Consider the following 17,372-nt stretch of genomic DNA (forward strand, 5'->3'; position numbering starts at 1 on the left):
CGAAAAGCTCACATCATTGTGGAAGGAGTTGTGCGAATGAATGATGCTGTTTTTATTTAAGAATTTAGCCTAACCGGCATGAAAAATGCAGTTTGAGCTCTCATAAATGGAAAGCTGGTTGGACAAGTTGGAAGACCTGCTGCAGTTGTCGGAGAAAAGGAACAAAGAGTTTTGTGCATTATTCACATTGAGGCGAAGTCTGGAACATGAATAACATTAAAAAAAACAAGGAATTGGTAAGTCTAATTTTTATTAATATGTTTTATTCTGTTATTTGAAGGATGGAAAATGTTATAAACGACAACGATGACAACGATGCTCCATTTCCAGAAGCTTTAATGTTTGAGGCACATGGCCTTGTCAAGCGTCATCAAGCTGAAGACTGGAACGTCAAAGAATTTGGACATTAACCGACTGACTGTTTCGCGCAAAAGTGTTTTTAAACCCTGGTATAAAACACTCGACGAGCTCTATGATAGATATTATTGCAATCCAGCTTTTACAATTAACATCGACGAATCTTCAACTCGAGTGCCTACAGATTCAAAACAGCTTGTTGTGCAATCTGCAGATACGAAAGCAGATTTCACGAAAGAACCACCAAGAATGATTAATTCTCCATTCGTGACAGCTGTTGAAGCGGACGGATATGCCTTTCCTTCTGTCATTTTGTGGCCAAGTGAACACCTGCCACATAAGCTGAAAAGCATGTTTTCTCCAACGCTTGAGATATGGGTAAATGGAAGCGGCTGGATGGAAAATGAGTGCTTTAAAAGATGAACTCTCACAATTCTTCTTCCTTCCATCATCGAAAAAAGAAAGCGCACATCACTTGAAAACGAACATATTCTTCTCCTTCTTGATTCGCATGCATATCGATCACATTCATCGATCTTACGAGAATTCCAAAAACAACAAGTCGACGTTTTAACCTTCATGCCACACAGCACACACCTTTGTCAACCGCTGGATAGAGGAGTGTTTACTGTGTTCAAATCTGAATTGACAAACAGATTTAAAGTTCCATCTTCTTCATCATCTTCCTCCAAACGAACAGTTATTTCCGACGTTCTGCCTCAAGCCATCCATACAGCGTTATCACCTCCAGTTATTCAGAAGGCATTTGCTTGCAGTGGTGTTCAACACAATTCTTCTGGGCCAGTTCTTTTGAAACTGCACGAATCTTTGATTTGCCCTCTTCCATCCGAAAGAAATAGATTCAACTTTTATGGAAAAGTGATAACAGACGATATTCTTTTAGAGAAATGGGAAAATCATTTGAAAATGGATATTGAAAGGAAAAATGAAATGGATGAAAAGGAGAAAGATGAAGTGAAGATTGTTGTAGATAAAAAGAAAAAAATAAAAAGAAGATTTCTTCACGTGAAAAACGATTATTCTGAAGATGAAAAGAAAGATAATGCGAAAAATCGAGGTGAAGGAAAAAGGAAAGAAATCAGAAGAACTGATTCTGATTTTGTTTTCTTTTAATTATGTTGTTTTTTAAACTTTTTTCACTTTATTATTTTGGGTCAGAATAAAGAAAAAAGTCAAGATACAATAATAACCCTATTTTCAAGCTGTCATCCGTGTTTTTTTAAATAAAACATTTTTTGACCTTCAAACGTATTTCTAATTTTCAAAGTCATGACGAATATGTTAAATAGGATCATATTTTTAATAAAAATACTGCATTCATTCAAAGAACTTTTAATTTCGAAAATAATGGAATGTGAATGAAAATGTGGAACACATATTAATTTGAATTATTGGCTCTAATAAATATTTGAAATAAAAAATTTAATTATTCGTCTGAAATATATTTGAATGAAAAAGAAAAGAAAAGAAATAAAAAAAAGTTTTGTCAATAATTGAAAAAACATTTATGAAAGAGGAAACCCCTGCCGGGGAGAAAATACTGGCCATTGATCAGAATAAAAAAAGAATATTATTTCTCGATTTATTTTTAAAAAGACTTCCTCGTTAATGTGAAATAAAAAAAATGGATTAAACATATCGAAAATTATTTGTAATAATAAATAACGAAAGTTTTGAATGATTGTCAACAGGAAATGAAAGAAATAATTGAAAACTCAATAACAAAACAAAAAAGATAACGTTAAGCAAAAATGGAAGAATCAGAATTAGAAGTCTAATAAATCCCAACGAAATTACTTCCTATAGGTGCTTTTGTTGGACTCACAGAGTTCTCTGCCCAAAATGGAGAATTTTCCTTTAAATGCTTGAGAACAAGTGATTCATCTAAAGGCCAGAGACCAGTGACTTTCCACGATACGATGATTGTGCTGGGATCACTGGACGCTACCCACCAATTTCGAGTCTTGATACGATAACTTCTCTTTTTTGTGAGGCTGTCTTTGTCTGTCAACTTTCTGTTGCTCTGACAATCACTCTTTTCATATTGGCGAAATTTTTCTGATGATTCTGTAGAATGATATGTGAAGTGTGAGGTGGCAGTTTAATTGAATCCACAAGATAATCTTTTCAGTCATTTCATTTCTTCCGTGAAATTTTTAACACCTCCGTCAACTTTCAACGCTGTATGCCTGTTTCCCTTTCTTCTGGCTATCTTTTTTTATTCATTTCTGGAAGAAAACAGCTTTGGTGCAATTCAGAGAACAACGATGATGTGATATGTTCTGTTGTCGAAATGGAAATAACTTCAAGTGATGTTGTAGCCAACTTGCACTCATCTGGCAAAGTTTTTTAGGGAATCACAAATGGAGTTAAATATCTGCAGATATCTGCGCTGAACATAAATGTGATTGATGTTGCAGATGAAAGAGATGTTTCTTGTGTTATTTCTGAAGGTGAGGATGAAGATGAAGCGACTTAATCTATTTATCTTTAATGAAAAATGGTTGAGATTTCATCGATATGTAACAACAATTGAGGAATCTGTTTTTCCTCGTTGAGATACGATTCGAATTTTTCAAAAAAATATGTTTAAACTTTTCTGCAAGAATGAGAGACCCTTCTGATTGGAAGAGCTTTTGGCTTAGCAAACACAATTTCTGGATGTCTTTCTAAAAACCGTTCCGTCCAGTGCTTGTCCGCTGATTTGCATTCTTCACCTTCCTTCATTTTGTTTTGCCACATTTCATTTGCCTGTAAATAGAAAAAAATGAAATAAAATATATAAGCACATCCACAACAAACCGTTTGAGTTGTGAATTTTTTTGCAGGATATTTACCAATTTTTATTTCGTCAAGAAACAACTGTTTCATTTCTAACTCCTCAGCTTCATCAAATAATGTGGGCCTACCACATTTCCCAATGCTTCTGCGATTGTCCCTTGCTTTGATCGCTCGCTGTTGTGAAGATCTTTTTAACAAGCCGCTTTCATCAATTTGTCTTTCAGAATACTCAAGAATATCGTGAACGTTAAAGGCTTTAATGTGTGGATCTCCCAGTGATCTTATATCACTCGTTGCGTTGACATGCGTTAAGGAGGGTTTTTAAAATTATTATTATTATTATTATTATTATTATTATTATTATTATTATTATTATTATTATTATTATTATTATTATTATTATTATTATTATTATTATTATTATTATTATTATTATTATTATTATTATTATTATTATTATTATTATTATTATTATTATTATTATTATTATTATTATTATTATTATTATTATTATTATTATTATTATTATTATTATTATTATTATTATTATTATTATTATTATTATTATTATTATTATTATTATTATTATTATTATTATTATTATTATTATTATTATTATTATTATTATTATTATTCTTTTATCGAAAATGGCCCGGAATTCCTCCCCGACTAACTTTCAAACACATAAAATCAAAGCTGCCAAGAAATATGACAAAGTCAATGATCAAAAGAAAGAAAGAAAGAAAAATGTAGACGAAGAAGAAAATAACGATGTTGAAGATCATTGATCTTTTCAAATACATATTTATTTGTGATTATTATTTTAAATTATAACTTTTTTCGGGATGTTGATTTTTCAAAGGCCTTTAATCTTTGGAGATGAATTATTCATTTAATTGGAAAAAAAAATGACAATTGTTCGAAACGACATTTTTTGAGATTGTATTCATGAAAAAAAAATTTCGAAATATTAATATCTTTTCTGTGTTCATTTTTTATTATTATAAGTGGATTCTTTCCAAACTTTTTGAAACAGATATTATGGATTATAAAATAATAACACCTATATATATATATAATATATTTAAAATAGGGCAATAATTATATCTTGACATTTTATCTTTATCAAGACCTTTTTCTTTTTTGCAACACTTTTAGCTTCACACAAGCCTGCGATAAAAAAAATAAAACCAGAAATGTTTGAAATGTTTTAATTTCCTTATTTTGTTTTTTTTTTCCCAATATTTTTTGTTTTTCAAAAAGATCGAGGATTATAATAATTTTATGTCTTGATCATTGGTTTTCTGCTTTTCCAACGAATATTTTTTATCGGAAGTTTTAAGCTTTCATATCGAAATACATCATTTTATTTTTATATGATTAAGTTGTTTTAAACTTTCTCATCTTGTTTTTTAAACACTTTTTCTCATTTCACACATTTTTTCAAAAAACACAATTTCAGAGACACGCATCCATTTGTTTAAAAATCTATTGAAATGATAAATAAACAATATTAAAATAAAACGATTCTCGTATGTTGAAATAAATATTTGTTCGGATATGTTTAATAATTTGAACGACAAAAAATCATATACACTTGCTTTTCAGTTAAAATTCTTGAAAATTTCCTTTTCATATCAATGCTTAATGCAAATTAACGATAAATAAGACTTTATATATTTTTTTAAATTAAAATATAATTTGACACAAACACTTTGTTTATACAAAAATCGTGTTTTGAGCAAAAACAGTGAAATGAGAAAAAAAGGTCAAAAATTAAATTGAAAATGTTGAAAACAAGTTAAAATAACAATATAGGAATGTGGAATACTGATGTTGTGACTTTAAACGTTCAGTATGAAATATTTACATCACGGACAGCAAGTCTTTGATCCGGGTCCTAAAATAATATAAATTTCTAATTTTTTATTGTCCATTAAAATTTCAAAAATTTTTTCAACGGAATTCTGAAAAACATAAATATCAAGAAGTCTATTTATTTTGTTTTTGTTTTTAGCCTTTTCACAAATCAAAAAAGCAAAAATAAGTTTCAAAAAAATAGGGTTGAGATAAAATTTTGAGGTCAAGATAAAATCTGCACCCTTCTCTAATAATGAAAAATTTCAATGGTTTCAATTCACTTAAAAATTTTTAAAAATGGTTCACGATTAAAGACAAATCTATCTCAATTTTTAAAATCTGGTTCCTGTGAATTTCTATTCTTGTTGAATCTGTCATGGTGTTTCATCCCAAATAAATTATGAGCTTTTGAAAATGAAAGAATTGAAGAGTTGTTTAAAAAAAAGTTTAAAAAATTATTGTAATTACAAAAGAAGATGATTATAAAATATTCGAAAGCTTAACAACAAAAAATAAAAAGTTATTATTTTCAAAAACTATATTAATAAAAAATTATTATAAAATGAAAGTCTTACCATCCTAGAATTGCAATGACTACGAAAAAAATGAAAAAATAGAATGGATAAAGACAATGATAAAGAAAAGCAGAAAGAAATAAGGGTAAAAAAAGTGGGAAAAGTTGGAATGATGGGGGAGGGAATAAGAGTTTAAAAAAATGAATAAATAAAGATGAACAATGATATAGAAAAATTGAATGTAAAGGAAACAGAAAAAAAGACAAAAAATGAAAATGTTCGAAAAAGAAGAAAGCAATTAATTTTTTTGGCTATCCTTTTTCACGTGATTCAACTCAAAAGCTATGTCACTCTTTAAAAGAGCAAAGCTGTTCAACCTTTGACGTGCATTATCTTTATCAATTTCCCCTTTGGAAATAATAACTCACAGAAATTATGTTTCAATATTTGAAATCATGTCATTTCTCCATTTTCATTTTTTCTCTTTCTCATATCAGTATCTTTCATTCCTTCTTTGTTATGTTTGATTGATCTTCCACTGTCCCTCAATTGCACTTGCAAATTACCGAAGGCTTTCTGCAGGACATCAATTTATTCTCCTTTTCGTTATCTTCAGATTCATCAAAATCTATCGTATCTGAAATCGTCATGATTACTGCTCCAGGAGGGAATTGTTGAATTAATTCCTTCTTAATGTTCATCAGACTCATCCTTTCATTCACTTCCCCTTGCCAACACTTACATATCGCTTCTTTTAATGAGCACTCACCCAAACCTTGATGAGTTGGCCTTTCTCCATTCAATATCTTCTTCCCCGCCATTTCTGCCTCATACTCCCCAAACGGGATCTGCAGCGTCAGACACTCCCACAGCATCATTCCAATCGAAAACACCACCGACTCCTTTGTTGCTCCAATCTTCTTGTTCATCAGCAACTCGGGCGCCTTCCACCGCAAACACTCATATCGGTTGTCTTCCTCATCCTCAAACGCCGATGAGGGCAGAGAGTCACTTTCATCATCATCATCATCACTGGCAGATGTCACAACTGTTGATAAAGAGATGGATGAGGAATCAGAATCATCAGAGGAGCAGTCAGAATGCATGGCAATCGCAATCACCATATGTTCTGAAAACAACACAATGTGAGGACTCAGATTGGAAAGTGATGAAAGAGTATTTTCCATTTCGTCAAATGAATGGAGAGCTCCATTCGCCACCCAGAACAGGATTTGAGCAGCTGTCTGCTCTCTTTGCTGAAGACTCCCAATCGCCATCTCTTTCTTCTCATTCCTCCCATGCAACAACATGAACAGAGAATCCCTCAAGTCAACAATCAGCTTTTCATGTGGAGACGAGCATGCCATGGCATCCACAAGATTCGACATCGATGAGGTGGTTGGACACAGATCCTCTCCCCGAACAAAAGTGGAATCCGAATCAGTTGTGTCCGTTGTTGAAGTGGATGAAATGGAAGGTGAAGGCGATCTCTTTCTTGCTTCTTCCTCCTCCTCCTTCCCATCCACTTTCTCCAGCATCCACTCAGGAATATTGTCTGAATCTCTCCCCAGAATATATTCTGTTGAGCCACTCTCAGACAGAAGATGCTCAGATGACTCAGAGTGTCCCAAGCTTTTCGCATACACCCTCTTCTTAATCTTCTCCTCATTCTTCTTCTCTGCCTCTCTTTCGGCTCTTCGCCACTGTTCCTCAGGCGACATCTCCATCGTCATCATCTCAATCAGCTTCGGATCCTTTTTGATATTGTCTTCCACAATTATCTCCAATTCTTTTGTTCTTCTCTTTTGTTTTCTCCATCTTATTGTTACAATAATTGAAACAATCAGAACAATCAGCAGAATTACAACAAGCACAATCACAATCAACAACCAATAAGATTTTCCTTCTTTTCCGCCTTCAACAATCCTTTCATTCCCATTTGTTTTTGCTTCGCTGGCATTCTTCAGAATGAATAAATTTGTTGATGAAGAAGATTCTTCATTCCCAAATAAAATGCAAGCACTCACCTCGATTTCATCTCCACAACTGCTTATGAGATGTTTTCCCACACTTCCTTCAACTTCTCTTTCTGATAGAAATCCATTTAAGTCAAAATCATAATGTTCAATCTCTATCTCATCTCCCTTCCTCTTCACAACTGAGAATGACAGGTTGCATGGAACAAGAAGCAATCCTTTGAATGTCATCTTCATTCTATTCGCCTCTTCTTTTGCTTCCGCACTCTCCAGAACAGGAATGAAAAATGATGAATCCCTTTCTGAAACAATCCCTTCAAAACTGCACCCTTCATTCAACATCCAAAGTGATGTATTATCCTTCCATCCATCTCCTCCTTTCAAACTCATCACAATCAATGTTCCTGAATCTGAACAGATGATATTCCTTCTCAGTGATGTGTAACCTTCAATTGATGGATTGTTGTTCTCAAATCTTCCATCATTAACAGTCAATTCCCCTCCACTCATCGTAATTCCACCATCTGGTGAATTCGACAATGTTGTATCTTTCATCACCACAGAACTCTTGGTGATATCCGCGAGAGATCCATCCCATTTGCATATCTCTTCTTCTGTATTTGTATTCTTCTCATTTCTCTCATTTGAACTTCCATCAAAAATGCAACTGTCCATTTTCACTTCTGTGCAATCCTCCAATTTCATCAATTTCCCTTTTGAAGTCTTTGAACCGATTCCACCCATTGTGCAATTTTCCAACTGCATCGTCTTTTTCATTGAGGAACAAGATATTAATGATTCTTCATTTCCTTCAACTGAGACATTTTCTGCATTGAAATCCTTGATTGTCAATTGTCCACATTCATTAATATCTATCAGAGATTTTGAAACTGTTGAATCACAAATCGTTAATGAATCAATAATTGATGGAGAAGTCGATGAAAGATATATTGAAGATTTATGAAGAATGAGATTTGATAAAGAGCATCCGTCAAGTTGTAATTCTCCTTTTTCCATATTCATTATGTGAAATGGAATGCTTGCAAATTCATTTCCTTCTTCATTAGATTGTTTTGTTGTGAATGAGCAATTCATCATTTCAATAATTCCTCCCTCAGGTGAGATTAGTGATTCATGTGAAGATATGAAATCTGAATCAAACACAAAGTTCACTCTCATCAACGAGACTGTTCCGGCTGTTGTTACCAATGCATCCTTTCTTTTTTCAATCTCTGATTTTACTTCAACTTCACACATTTCTCTGCTCTTCGAACTCAAACTCATTTCCTTCAGATCAATTTCTCCTCCTATCACACTTTCTTCAACAACAAATATCAGACTCAGAATATCTGAGGTCAAATGAGCAAGGCCATAATCAATTGAAAAGCATGGAAGAACATTTGTTCCACATTTCTTTTCATTCGATCCACTTATACTGCTCACAATGATTGTGTCGCTCTGATGAAAAGTTACAAATTCAATCAGATTTGTATCACTTTTATAATCACACCTATCAATTCCATATATCGCATTAATTCGTGAATAATGATTCTCTCGAAGATCAAACTGAAACTGACTTTCATTAATCTGAGAAGAAATGTTGAAGCATTCAATGAAAATGTCATTTCCCACACTGGCTGTATTGTTGTTGAATTTCATTCCTATAAATGTGAAATTCAAAAACCCTGTTTCCTTTGTTGTCATATACACTCCTCCTCCTTTTCCTGAACTTAGGCTGCAGCTGCAATGGCTGATTGTTGAGTCAATCATCTTCAATGATCCAGATGCACCCAATGTGAAGAATATTGCCCCTCCTTTTTCACTCATTTCTGCTTTGTCTTCTGTGATGTTGCTCGAATTCACAACCAAACAAATCCTTTTCTCACTCTTTGATTCCAAAATGCTTGCTCCATTGTCACTTCTCTTCACTCCTGAAAATGATGATTTCTCAATTTGAAGATTTATTTTCTCATTTTTGTTTTTCAATTTTGATCCTGGCTCAGATTTCTTGATTGACAAAATGCAACCTCCACTTTCATTCAACGACTCCACTCGAACATTCACCAAACGGCAAGAAACTCCAGAATCGTGAATGGTATATATACTGTTTCCAACATTGCATGATTCCATCGACAAACCATTCACTTCCACACTGCCTCCAGCTGCATCCACAAATACACAATCAAATCCGTTGTTCACTCCCGCTTCTGAATGGAATGAACATCCAGTTATCACCAAATCTCCTCCTCTGTTTGAAATGATTGTTTTGGCTGAGTTGTCAAATCCAGATGTCAGTTGAAGTTTCATATTCGTCAATTCAAGATGAATATCATTCACCATGAAATATTCCAGTTGACTTCCAATTGACTTTTCAAAATTCAATTTGGCTTTTGTTTCTTCCTCTCCCATCTTTACACTTTTTTTGATCCAATAATTGGACACATTGAATGAATCTCGAATTATTGTTGATCCTTCAATCTGAATTGTTTTCATTCCACTTTCCTTTTTCATGTTTTTCATCCCTTTCCATATCGTTTTGCATGGTTCTTCCTCACTTCCGCATCTTGCAACATCAAATCCTTTTGATGAAATGAATATCTCAAATGAGCTGAATGGAACGAGGAACATGAATAAATCTTTGTTTGAATGATAGCTATCACTCCCAACAAACAGAGTTTTATCATTGACTATTGATGAATAATCAAAGTTTAATGAATCATTTGTCACACTCTTGTTCAGATCAGTTGCCAAAATGAACATGTTCTTCCCATACTCTGCCTCATTTCTCTCAAATACAAGAGTATCTGACAATTCAAACTTTGCACCTGCTTCAGCCAGAGTGAGAAACATTCCTCCTCCACATCCACTGCATTTGCTCTGTTTAAATGTTGTTGTCCCTCCACTGAGCGATGTTGAATCTCCAATAAGAACCTTGCTCGATGCTCCCTCCAACTCAACCTTTATCCCTCCTCCGTTCCCATTCGCACACTCACACCCTTCCATTGTTGTGTTCCAAACCACAAATGTCTCTCCTGCCTTTACGCTCTTTGACATCGCAACCCCATCTCCTCCTGTTCGATTCACATTTCGAATTGTCAAATTCCCCAGCACACTCTCTCCTGATGATGATCCTGCTGATGATGGTTCGGCGAAAAGAGGCTGTGATATTTTTATATTTCTGATCTCCACATCAATCGTCTTCAGCTGCCTTAGCGCAACTTCAAACACACACTTCGTCATTCCACTCCCTCCTGATGTTGAAGAGTCGATCACAACATCCTCCAGTGAAAGTGTCCCGCTTCCCAGTGACACCACAAACACACTCGGCGATGAGCTTCTTGTCGCGTTGTGATCGATCCCTACATGCCCCACTTCCAGTTGACCAGAAGATAAGCTGAACAGCGTTGGAGAAGAAGTCGAAAGCGCACTCGTCCCAATCACGCTCACTGTCTTCCCTTTCCCAACAACAGAAATCTTCTTTTCCCCAACACCGATCGTCGCCCCTTCGCTCACATGCTTCCCACCCAGCACTGAAATTGAGGAAAATAATTGCTGACTGCTCATGTTAACTGCAAATCCAATTGTCTTACATGTTGTTGACTCATTCGTAATACACCACTCATTCGAGTCATCTCCATTTATATCTACGTATCGATCCTTCATCCCATCACTCAGCCACCATTTCTTTTCTGCTTCCTGAAAATACCAATTTCCTGATTGTAAATATTCATAGCACACTCTCCTATCATTGCTATTCGTTGAATATGATTCGTAGAACGGATTATTTGAAGAGAAGAGATTGTAATAATCTTGAAAATACACATCTTGTCCATGAGGAATGGAACTGATGCAACTGCAATCATAGAAGAAGAAGTAATAGCAATAAATGTTGTTGCTTGGAGCTATTTGTTGTTTTGACCTAAAATCTATTCCTCCGCCAGTGGATTTCGCTGAGCACGAAATGAACTGAATGCTTCTCATTTTGAATGCAGCCGGAACATTTTGACAAAACATCCCTCCGCCACAATTACTTGTAAGAGAACACGAAGTGAATGAGCACTCAAACACACAAGCACTCTCACCTTTTCCACTTTCTGTTCCAATGCATGTAGATCCAGAAATATTAAAGTTATCCAGATAAAGTCCTCCTCCTATTCTATCTGCTTTGCATTTCTGAAATTCGCAACCGCTGATCCTGACACATGAAGTTATATCATAAGCACACATCCCTCCTCCATAATTATTTTTTGCAGTACATGCATTGAATGAGTTGTTCTCAATCTTGATGGAATTTATTGAAACACACATAATTCCTCCACCATCCCAATAAGCACAGCAGTCATTGAAAGAACAATATTTCACTAAAAGAGTTCCAGATCCCAGATTATGCATGCAGATGGCCCCTCCGCTCGATTTTCCATCTGAAGCAGAATCGCTTTCTCCAGTTGTCCTCGATCCGTTCCACTCGCACCAAGTGAATGAGTTTGCTCCTTTATCTGTTGTATTTTGTCTCCCTGGAGTCAACTTTCCATCTGCTTTTCCTTCACATACAACATTTCTTGTTCGACAACATCCGATGAATGATGTGTTTGAGGCAGAAAAAGATGCCAAGGGGTTGTTGAGAGAAGGGACAATTCCTCCATCATATGCATCACAGACTGATGAGAATGAGCAGCTGAATATAAAACATGAGGTTTGTGTTGACATTGTGGTTGAAGGTGAACATGCATCATTTGCTGTTGAGATGTTGAAAAATGTCAAATGAGAGATGGAAATAAGTGGAATGGAAGGTGATGAAAGGAATGGGGCAGAAGACACACAAAATGATGAGAAATGAGAAGAACAAACAGAAACATGGCATTTCTCTGAAATCTCTCCTTCCACTGCTTTTGAAAAAAAAAGTGGTGGAAATATCTGTTCAGTCGAGGTTGAGGTTGAAGACGATCTGAGGGAAATGTTGGTGAATAATCCGTAACTCTCACAAAAATCGAATGGTGGCGTCTCTTTCTCAATTCCAACAACACATCCAATCAACTCAACAAAACACACCTCTTCTGCCTTGATTACGCTTTCCCCACCTTTATCCATCAATCCCAATGAATTCAGTCTCATTGATGAATTGACCACAACAACACTTCCCTCAACCCTACTCCCGCCACACACACCCTCCTTTCCCCACATTTTGCACTCATCACAAAAACCCCATTTTTCAACTTTCCCAATCTCTCCACTTCTCCCATTCCATTGTTTTGTGCATTTCTTCATTATTCTCTCTTCTTTCCAGATTTTTCCCATTTCACCTTCTTTTTCTTCAATATATGTGTCAAACAAATGGCCAACTCCAATTTTGTTGTTTTGAGCCTTCTCTCGCCATGTGCCTTCAGGATAATCCAATTCTCCTTCTTTCGCTGATTTCTCTCCAAATCCTGCCCCATCACTTGTAGCAACATTGCACACACTCCCCACACTAATTATCCACACGCAATAAAATATTCCTGACGGTGACATAACCAGGCCTTTCCAACTGTTTAATTTTCTTTTTTCTATCACAAACAAATATGGGCACATCAACAAAAAAATAACATTAATCTTAGATTGTATATTATTTTTTTTAATGAAAAAAACATTCTTCTTTGTTGTTTATCTCTTTCCATTTTTTGATCTGATGAATAATAGAGAATGATTAATCCATTTGTGTTGATGTTCTGATATTTCAGCCGTCACTTTCCATCCAGTGATATCCACCTCTGAGATGGAATAACATTTTATTTTGATCATATAATTTTGTTGGCTGAATTTTCATGAGAAAAGGCAATTGGGAAAGAAATGAGAATTGTGAAGATTGATGAAACTGATGAATGGAAGTGGTATGAGTGCTGAAAGTTTTGCGGTTTTGCACCACATATAAATGTATGTCTTTTGGTGTATTTTTTGTGCATTTTTATTTGAAGTGATTTTCGATATATTGAAAGAAATGATTGTTTTTGCTTCGATTGGCTGAAATGCGCACTTTTCGCAAAAGGGATGTGATGCATGGAACAAGGTTATTTGAGCATTTGGTTAAGGTTTTTGATGTGTTTTTCTTGAAGAAAGAGCTGGGATTTCAGTTCAAGAGAAAGAGGCCGAGTGGTGAAATGAGTGAAATTGAGTGTTTTTAATTGATGCAAAGAGGATGCAAGGAAAAGATACAATTTGCAAATTGTGTGCTGCAAACTCTGTTTAATTCAAGTCTTTTCACGAAAATACTTTTATTTTTAGCTTTTTATTTTCTCATGCGGCAGTGTTATTGAAGCTATTCAAGAAATTCCTGACAGATTCTGTTTGTTGGGAGAATTTCTTTTTGGAGAAAGGGATTGAAAAGGAAAAAAAACAGACAGCCTCAATGATTGTGAAAGCAAAGAATGGAGAAGATATCATTGAAACAATTCTTTCGAACTTTTTTGGATCATCGTTCATCAGCATCTTGAAAGAGAAAAGAAAAGAAAAGAAATGGATTAATGCTTTGTCATTAACATTTTCTCAGAGGTGCAAAGTGATGATTGAAAGGAAAAGTATTTTATCCTCACCTTCTTCTTCAAGTCATTATTCTTCAAACTTGCCTCAAACTTTATCCTCCTCGTTCTTGCTCAATCCTCATCATTTTTATTAGCAGCATCACATATTATTCAAACGATGTTTATCATGTTTATCAAAGAAAATCCAAGTAATTCTTTTTATGATCGAGTGTGAAAATGAAAAAGGAAATTGAAATGATCTTCTCCTCCTCCTCCTCCTGTTTTTTTGAGTCATTCTCATCATCATCTCCATTCGCATGAATGGTAAGGATGGAGAACAAATTGGAGGAGCAGACAAAAATGATTTTGATTTTTCTGGTTGGGCAGAGAAAAGAATTGGATGATGATACAAGAATTAGATTCCTATCTCCTTTGTTCCAATTACTGAATTCATTTTTCTTACAACTTCAAATTTCAACTTTGAAATTGGAAAATCTCTCTTATTTTCTTTTTTTATTTTCAAAAAGAATACACTAAATTATTATTTGTTTGTTTGTTTTTCGATTTCCCTTCATATTTTGAAAATAAAATTCATATTATCAATGAAAAAATGTTGTTTCTGATAAATTAATTGTGATTAAAAGCAAAGCTTATAGCTTTATTCCTTTTCTTCTGTGATTTTATTTTTGAAACAATAGATGAAATTCAAATAAGAAATTTCAATTTAAATAACTTCATTTTATTCGAATAAAATATAAGTTTATTTGAATAAGACACACTTTATGCAAATGAACTCACTTCATTTAATCAAAGCGCAAGCACTTTGATTTAAAAGAAAACATTCTCTCACTTCCTTCTCTTCTATTTACGAGAGAGATCATCACTTAAGGGTCAGTCACGATCACTGATCTAAAAATGATGATCCCTAACAATCCTCTGGGAACAGGACTTGCGGCCGAACCGAGCGCAGCTGCGCTGCCTGGTGGTCCAACAAGCGGGTTTCCGACATTTCCCGGACCCTTTTCCGCTTCCCAACCTTCTTCTATTTCATCCTCACTCTCCCCACCTTCTACCACCCTTGGCGAAGAAAAAGAAGAAGAAATTACACTGGAAAATTCGTTTCTTAAAATATTTGGTAGAGCACCGGAATTATCGTTATATGATCTTCCATTACCGGAACAGGAGATAAATGACTTGGTTGCTTCGTTGAAGACAGAAGACTTATCCCCTTTCCTCCCTAATGCGCCTCCACCTTTTGTAAGGACTACCAGTCCGTACAAAGACGCCTTAGATCAAGCAGGAGAAAGATGTGAGACGTTTCTTTACCCCGCAATGAAACTTATTTTATTTGCCCATACGAAAACAAAAGATGATGAAGCTCAGAGTGCCGTAGCGCAAGCATGTTTACTGCTTGCACAAGCCTTGAAAGAAGCCAGAAACGCTCGCATCCAAGCGAGATTTGGATTTACCGAAGCAGCGAGAATGAAAGAGGATTCAGCATCACCGCTCCTAACGAAAAGGCAAAGTGATTTATTGGAAGAGGTCAGGAAAACCTCACAATCAACAGCGAAAAGATGGACTTCGTTCTCATTTAATTCCAAATCCTTTGGCAAAAGCAGATATGGAAAACATGAAAGCTACCAACGCCCTCGGTTTTTTCGTTCGGGTCCCCGGTCGTGGGCAGGGAGAAAAACCTCAAATACATACCGCAGAAGTCCTTCTCAAACGCGATCCAGGGGAACGGGAACCAACTAAGCCAGTCACCTTCAATTGTTGGAGGAAGAACGGAATATTTTCGAGAAGCGTGGAGAATGATAGATGGAGAGAAGTTGGTAAAAGAGGCGTCATTCCAATTTGGAAAAACAGGATAGCCAGGGAGAAATTACTAAACTCAAAAATGGAAACATACAGCCCCCATCAATCAGGGGAAGCAACCAAAGCGATGGCAAAGCTGATCCAGAATCAGCTCGAAACGAACATAATACAAAAAATACAGAAAAGAAAGGTGAAACATTTAAATCCAGTGTTTGTGATAAAGAAAAAACAAGGGGGATGGAGACAAATTATCGATTGCAGAGCGTTGAACAATGCAACGAAGTCAATCCATTTCAAACTGGAGGATTACAGGTCACTAGAACGAATTATAACAAGAGGAGATTATGCAACAACTTTAGACCTAAGCCAGGCCTACTATTTAGTGAAAGTGGACGACAACTTCAAGCCGTTTCTTGCGTTCGAATTCAACGAAAATTACTACTGTTTCAACGGAATGCCATTTGGATACAAAGATTCTCCAAGAATCTTTACAAAAATCATGAGGAAGGTGATACAATTCATCCGGGAGCAATGGAACGTAAGAGCAATCGCGTACCTCGACGATATTATTCTTCTTCACCAAGACCAAAAGAAATTAAAATGGATAACTCAGAAAGTCGTTTCTCTTTTCGAAAGCCTTGGTCTTCTGGTAAACACAGAAAAGAGTCATTTGATTCCCTCACAAACTTTCACCTATTTGGGTTTCGAGTGGAACACGCACCAGTTCAATGTAGCTCTGGAAATGATGAGAACGAAAGAACTTATAAAGGAATGTACCAGATGGAGGAGGAGGTCCCTCAGAGCGAAAGAAGTGAGAGTAAGAGACCTTGCAGCGTTCATTGGAAAGCTGAACGCTACAAGGTTCGTGGTTCGAGAAGCTTCTCTGTTTCTCTCAGATCTTTATCGCACTTTAAACAAAATGGTTTCGATGGTGGGATGGAGAGGGAAGATGAGGATCAACCAGTCCATTCTCCCCAATCTAACCAAATGGATATCGAGGTTGAAAACCAACACGCCAAGACAACTATGCCCACTCTTTCTTCCAGATGCAACACTTACGACGGATGCTTCCAGAAAAGCTGTTGGAGCTTATTTAAGAATCGGAAACAGTATTTTGGATTTTCATCGCAGACTCCCCTATTGGCAACGAAATCAAAGTTCAAACTATCGGGAGATGTTCGCAATTTTGTCAGCTCTAACTCACTTCTCCCCAATTCTGTTATCCAATCGCATCCACAAACTACTTATCAGATCGGACAACTCAACATCGGTGTTCAACCTGAACAGGTGGCGGGCAGGAGCGAATTTGAGAAGACTCCTATTGAAGATTTGGAAACAAACGCACACGATGCAGATTCAAGTGAAAGCGCAACACATCCCCGGTCAAAGAAACGAAAGGGCCGATTCTCTTTCCAGGCTAGAAAGGGGAGGCGACTATCAGATAAAGCAAGAATCCTACAAGGAGCTTGTAACGAAGATGAGATTGAACATAACGTTGGACGCTTTCGCCACAAAAACAAAACAAGAAAGTGAGCAGATGGTGCGGGCCAGGA

General features: G+C 35.7%; 3 protein-coding genes across 3 annotated transcripts; 2 read left to right on the plus strand and 1 right to left on the minus strand.

Annotated features, from left to right (window-relative positions):
• Positions 1 to 351: 351 nt before the first annotated feature.
• Positions 352 to 780, plus strand: MONOS_14480 (uncharacterized protein; the record flags this gene model as incomplete). Its single annotated transcript, XM_067867284.1, has 1 exon — positions 352 to 780. One exon carries the CDS (start codon positions 352 to 354, stop codon positions 778 to 780), a length of 429 nt encoding a protein of 142 aa, XP_067727249.1.
• Positions 781 to 936: 156 nt separating this feature from the next.
• MONOS_14481 (uncharacterized protein) lies at positions 937 to 1,491 on the plus strand (the record flags this gene model as incomplete). Its single annotated transcript, XM_067867285.1, has 1 exon — positions 937 to 1,491. One exon carries the CDS (start codon positions 937 to 939, stop codon positions 1,489 to 1,491), a length of 555 nt encoding a protein of 184 aa, XP_067727250.1.
• Positions 1,492 to 5,348: 3,857 nt separating this feature from the next.
• Positions 5,349 to 13,018, minus strand: MONOS_15843 (uncharacterized protein; the record flags this gene model as incomplete). The annotated part of the gene is made up of 1 exon (XM_067868745.1): positions 5,349 to 13,018. The coding sequence occupies one exon, from the start codon at positions 13,016 to 13,018 to the stop codon at positions 6,080 to 6,082; it is 6,939 nt and encodes a 2,312-aa protein (XP_067727251.1). The 3' UTR covers positions 5,349 to 6,079.
• Positions 13,019 to 17,372: the final 4,354 nt, after the last annotated feature.

The sequence above is a fragment of the Monocercomonoides exilis genome (assembly GCF_001643675.1).
Source record: "Monocercomonoides exilis strain PA203 chromosome Unknown scaffold23-1346700, whole genome shotgun sequence".
NCBI classification, from domain to species: Eukaryota; Preaxostyla; order Oxymonadida; family Polymastigidae; genus Monocercomonoides; species Monocercomonoides exilis.